This window comes from Cibotium barometz, chromosome 38 (genome assembly GCF_041138505.1).
Source record: "Cibotium barometz isolate CiBa-2024 chromosome 38, ASM4113850v1, whole genome shotgun sequence".
Lineage (NCBI taxonomy): Eukaryota > Viridiplantae > Streptophyta > Polypodiopsida > Cyatheales > Cibotiaceae > Cibotium > Cibotium barometz.
This window is the reverse complement of record NC_141083.1, coordinates 27,965,547-27,970,737: the sequence shown is the minus strand read 5'-3', so window position 1 is coordinate 27,970,737 and position 5,191 is coordinate 27,965,547. Positions and strand designations below refer to the sequence as shown.

General features: G+C 43.9%; 1 protein-coding gene across 1 annotated transcript; it reads right to left on the bottom strand.

Moving 5' to 3' along the window:
- Positions 1-379: 379 nt before the first annotated feature.
- Positions 380-4,526, bottom strand: LOC147616549 (putative serine/threonine-protein kinase PBL11). Its single transcript, XM_086777616.1, has 6 exons — positions 3,901-4,526; positions 3,453-3,751; positions 2,806-2,941; positions 2,558-2,700; positions 2,156-2,279; positions 380-1,533 (listed from the first exon to the last, which is right to left on the bottom strand). Exons 1-6 carry the CDS (start codon positions 3,971-3,973, stop codon positions 1,199-1,201), a joined length of 1,110 nt encoding a protein of 369 aa, XP_086633742.1. The 5' UTR covers positions 3,974-4,526; the 3' UTR covers positions 380-1,198.
- Between the last annotated feature and the right edge of the window lie 665 nt (positions 4,527-5,191).

The window sequence follows — 5,191 nt, the reverse complement described above, 5'->3', positions numbered from 1 at the left end:
TTCTAACCCAAATCTAGGCATCTAATCTAATCATCTTCCCCAAACAAAGCGTTTGAATGTATTCTCTTTTCCCACTTCTTCAAATTCAAAATTCAAATTGGCACTGAAGAAAAAAACCTTACAACACTAAAGAATGAAAAAATCCCCTATTGCCTATTGGCACATGGTAGTAGGGAGGATTTTTTTCTCTTATTTTTTAAAAATCCGGGATTTGTCTTTTCACTCCTCTCCTTGTGCCATGTCGCCAAAAAGTTGTCCATGGATAACACTTAATAGATAAACCAAGAGAGCAAGTTAATTCATTTCAATTTGAAAATATTGATAAGGAGATACTTTAAGAAGTCAAGATTTTTTTTTGGTTGTTTCGAGTGGTGCTGTGTGAGAAAACATGGTTTTTTTATTAAAAAAATCTGAAGTGTGCCATTTTTTCCCATTTTAATTAAAACCTGTGACTTGGCTTTGCCATGGGCGTTTCTGGCATGGGCACACAAGTGATGATAAGCATGTTATTTGCCATGTTTTGGCATGTCTGGCATGAGCACACAAGTGATGGTAAGCATGTTATTTGCCATGTTTGGGCATGTCTGGCATGGGCACACAAGTAATGGTAAGCATGTCATTTGCCATGTTTGGGCATGTCTGGCATGGGCACACAAGTGCAGACGCTCCGCAGCATTTTTGGCATGGACACACAAGTAATGGTAAGCATGTCTGGGCATGTCTAGCATGGGCACACATGTGTAGATGCTTTGCTCATGCTTGTATGCAGATTCTTTAGCACACAAGCATGAACCTGTTAGGGCACGTGTTGGTCATAGATTTACGATGACACCTTAACACAAGATCGGGTTATTGATTGTATCAGTGAAGGCATTTGGTTAGTGGCACTTTACTATGCACCCTTTGCTTATTATATTGCATAAGCTAAGATGTAGAATTCCAAAAGATTGCATACACTCAGGAGTAGACCATACAATTTAATAGCCATAGCCCTCAAACTTTTTGTCCCTAATGGCACATGCATCCTTTGATGGTGGGCAAGGGCATATGGATAAAGAAAACCTTGGCTTGCCTGTGGTGAGGGGTTGGTAGGAGTTAGTAATAGACTTCTCTACCATACAATCTCCACATCTCCATGACTACGTTGCACCATCAATCTGACTTGTCCCTGTACAAATCCTGCAGGTTTGGGCAACTTTTAATGCTTGGACATCGCATGCTTTGATGTCTCCCTGGAATTGAGTTCAAGAGTCTCCACGACCTCTTTCATGGTGGGCCTTGACCTTGAATCTTCACTCAGACACTGAAGAGCCAAATTAGCAACCCTATGAGCTCCCTTGAGTGAATACTGGCCCTCCAGCCTCTGATCAATGATACGCAGCACTCGTCTTTTGTTGCCTAAATATGGTCTGGCCCACTCCACTAGCTTTTGTTCCCCATAAGGTCGGTCGTTATCCACGGCACGGCGTCCTGTCAAGAGTTCCAGCAACACTACTCCAAAACTGTAGACATCACTTCTTGCCGATAGATGCCCTACACATGCACATCATTGCTTGAACATGAATGTACAGGTCTTCATTGGCTTGCCATGCACACATGCACATGCTTGGGGCACATAGCATTAGCGAAACCACAATTAATGTGATATCAATGTCAAAGCACAACAATAGCTTTAAAACAGCAGCCAATAGGAGTGTAGCCTAGCAGTGTGGGTTTGTGACTGGGAGCAGGGAGGTCCCTGAGTTCAATCCCCCACAGCAGGCCTGAAACTTGAAGGCTGCAATGGGCATCAAAGCCATTTTAGCCTTCAGGTGAAGGCTACCACTAAAAAGAAGCTTGCAAATAAATGCCATAAAAGTAAATTTTCCTTACTAGTGGGCTTCAAATGAAGGCCAAGATAGCACCTAGGCCTTCAATTTTGAAAATTTTGAAGTCTAGGGCAGGGTTGCAAATTTCAGGCCTGCCCCGCAGGCTGCCAGGCTCCACAGCGGCATTCGGCCCATTGCAGTCATAATTGTGCCAACTTCAGGCAGAAGACCAAGCCGCCTTGAGCACTCAAGTTGCTACTCTAGAAGGATCTACTCAAATTAAGAAAAAACACCAACTATACAGCATGCATTGATGTCCAACAGTCCTCACACAATTAACTATCAACCTGTTGCAAGATATTCTGGAGCAGCATAGCCATAAGTTCCCATAACACGTGTGGTGACATGTGTGTCATCCCCCATAGGTCCGTCCTTTGCCAGCCCAAAATCTGAGAGCTTTGCGTTGTATTTCTGCAAGAAACCCCTTCGCAAAAGATTTCAGAACACCTTCTACTCAAGTATGCTTATGGACTTCTTGCAACAGTTTTTTGACTTGAAGCACAAAACATAACACATTTGGACTCTAAGGCTGGTTGAAGAACATTCCCTCTCCTGTCGGGCTTCATCGGGGAATCGATGCCCAAGCATCCCTGACAGATGCTGGCAGGCAGCCATGTTCTGTAACCAGCCTAAGATACCCTCAAGCCCCATTCATAAAATTAAGACTCATGCATTTATGAGATACGTACATCGTCTAATAAGATGTTTGAGGCCTTGAAGTCTCTGTATATGACTCCTATTTGGGTGTCATGTAGGAACGCAAGACCCCTAGCTGCACCGACAGAAACTTTCATTCTAACTGCCCAAGGTATGGTTTGATTGTAGTTTCCCTCTGAAAATGGTCATTACATGAAGCAAGCATTACCCAAACCGCTTGGACATACAAAAGCTTAGGTAAAACTGAGACATTGACCTTTGAAACAGATGGAAAACTTACTGCGGAAAAGGTGATTTTCTAAGCTTCCACGAGACATGTACTCATACACGAGCAATCGGTTGCTCTCCTCAGCACAGAAGCCAATAAGTTTCACAAGATTGGGATGATGAAGGGCACCCAGAAAGTGCACCTCTGCCTGAATTCAAAAAAATAGGAAGATTTTCAAGATGAATCCTTAACACCGAACTTTGTTCTCCTACTCTCTCTCCGAGAGAGAGAGAGAGAGAGAGAGAGAGAGAGAGAGAGAGATCTTTCTGCCACCCACAAGTGGGTCAGATTGGGTAGTGCTAGGGCCCTTATAAAGGCCATGATCCACCCGAGTTCAAGTCCCACCGTTGGTCGTATATGCCCTCGTGTTGCATTCTACCGACGTTAATACCTCTCTCTTCCATAGTGTGTGTGTGTGTAATAAAAAGAGGACCCTCGCACTACCTTTCTGCCACCCACAAGTGGGGCAGATTGGCTAGTGCGAGGGCCCTTATAAAGGCCATGATCCACCCGAGTTCAAGTCCCACCGTTGGTCGTATATGCCCTCGTGTTGCATTCTACCGACGTTACACACACTGTTCTCTCAAGCCTAGCCATTACACCTCTCTCTCTCTCCTACTCTAAGTCAGGGTGCTTATAAGGATGAGAAAGAAAATTACCAGCCATTCTTTGTGGCCTTGTAGTCCTCCCAAATTTAGCTTCTTGATTGCTACGGTTGTTCCTTGTCCCGGCCTAGTAGGCATGAAGGTCTGCTCATCAATATAACCTTTGAACACGATGCCAAAGCCCCCCTCTCCTAGTTTGCCATCCGGACGAAAATTCCGCGTTGCAGTCCGCAAATCAGCATATGAGAATGTCTGTGCAGATCCCCCGTTAGCACTGCTGTTTGGAGTGGACCCATCAAAGCTTCCGAGGCTGGAGTTAATTTGTGATCTGCTACTGGTCTTTGAGGATGTAGCTGAGCCATCCATAGAGTAGAAAATCACACACTGATTGCCCAAAACACGATGCATACACAAGCTATACATGCAAACATTATCTGTATGGAACATGCACATTAACTGTTTACATGTAAAAGAGTATAACTTGAGATTATCCATGTCTTACTTGCAGTAGCGGTACTGGTCCCACTGTAAACAGGCTGCACGGCTTTAGCCTGTGTACCGCAGCAATTGCCCATCAGATCACAACTCTAGGGTGCTAGAAACAATGATCAAAGCCAAGCACAGCAATTTCAAATGATGGTGGGGATAAGGTTGAAGTGTAAGAAAACCCACACAGAGAAGCTGCTTGGATATGGCAAATGGACTCCCTCCCCCCCTTCTCTCTCTCTCTCTCTCTCTCTCTCTCTCTCTCTCTCTCTAGCTCAAAGGAGGGCCAAATTGGGCCGATTGATTAGGAGAGATAGACTGGCGATCTGGTAACAAAATTAGAAACGATGAACTGGGAATTTCGATAAATAAAGAGCCCACGAAGAGAAGGGGTGAGTTTTGCACACAGCCCACAATGGGGAAGAGCAGGATAGGCAGATATGGCTATGGCTATGGCTACAACGTAGAAGAGAGAGCTGCGAAGGCTCTTAATACACATACAAACACACAGGCAGACAGAATTGATAGCCCTCACAGAGAGAGCGAATCAGGAGCCATGATAAGAGTTGCGGAAATGAGCAGCCTGGGAAGAAAGGTCTTAGGAGAGACGATCTGCAATGCCGTGTTTTTGCTAGTCAAGGCATCGCGCTCTCTCTCTCTCTCTCTTGCTGACTAAGTGTTTTGGAAAAACCCATCACTTAATAATGCATTCAAAAGACTTTTAGTCATCCTAGGACAAAAAAAAAATTTCATACCCTTCCTGTAGAGTGCTTGAAAAAAAGTATTTTCCCCAAAAAAATAAAAAACCTTTACCTAAAAACTGCAAAATTATTTATAAACGAAAATCTTTGACATCTGTAAGTTTTGTTCTATAACTTCTCAACATCTCCACATATTTGTACCTTCCAGTTTTAAATTTGAAGGTTATTTTCAAAATATGCAGGTGCAAACTACACTAAACTTGGTTTTTTTTCTGACATTGATAATCACCCTTTGGTGTACCACAACCTTTCAAATTCTAGCATTGAGATTCTTAGATATAGACCTCTTTTTTTTTTCAAAGGAAGAACACACACTCATGCACACCTTTCTCGAACGAGGGGGAGGGCTCGCCAGAGTAGACCCACATGGAGAAGGGTGCCGCCTTAGCCACCCAACTATTGGCCCCACCCCAATTACGAACCTTGTTGATTTGTAGATTTTTGAAGGAAAAACTTGGAACGCTAATCTCTCTCTCTCTCTCTCTCTCTCTATCTCTCTCTCTCTCTCTCTCTCTCTCTCTCTCTCTCTCTCTCTCTCTCTCTCTC

Excerpts from the sequence above, each read along its gene's own strand:
- LOC147616549 (XM_086777616.1), bottom strand. The coding sequence starts at position 3,973 with ATGGGCAATTGCTGCGGTACACAGGCTAAAGCCGTGCAGCCTGTTTAC. Across the intron at positions 2,701-2,805 it reads AGAAAATCACCTTTTCCGCA|AGGGAAACTACAATCAAACC; the intron begins GTAAGTTTTCCA and ends GACCATTTTCAG. Across the intron at positions 2,280-2,557 it reads CAAACATCTTATTAGACGAT|AAATACAACGCAAAGCTCTC; the intron begins GTACGTATCTCA and ends GGTTTCTTGCAG.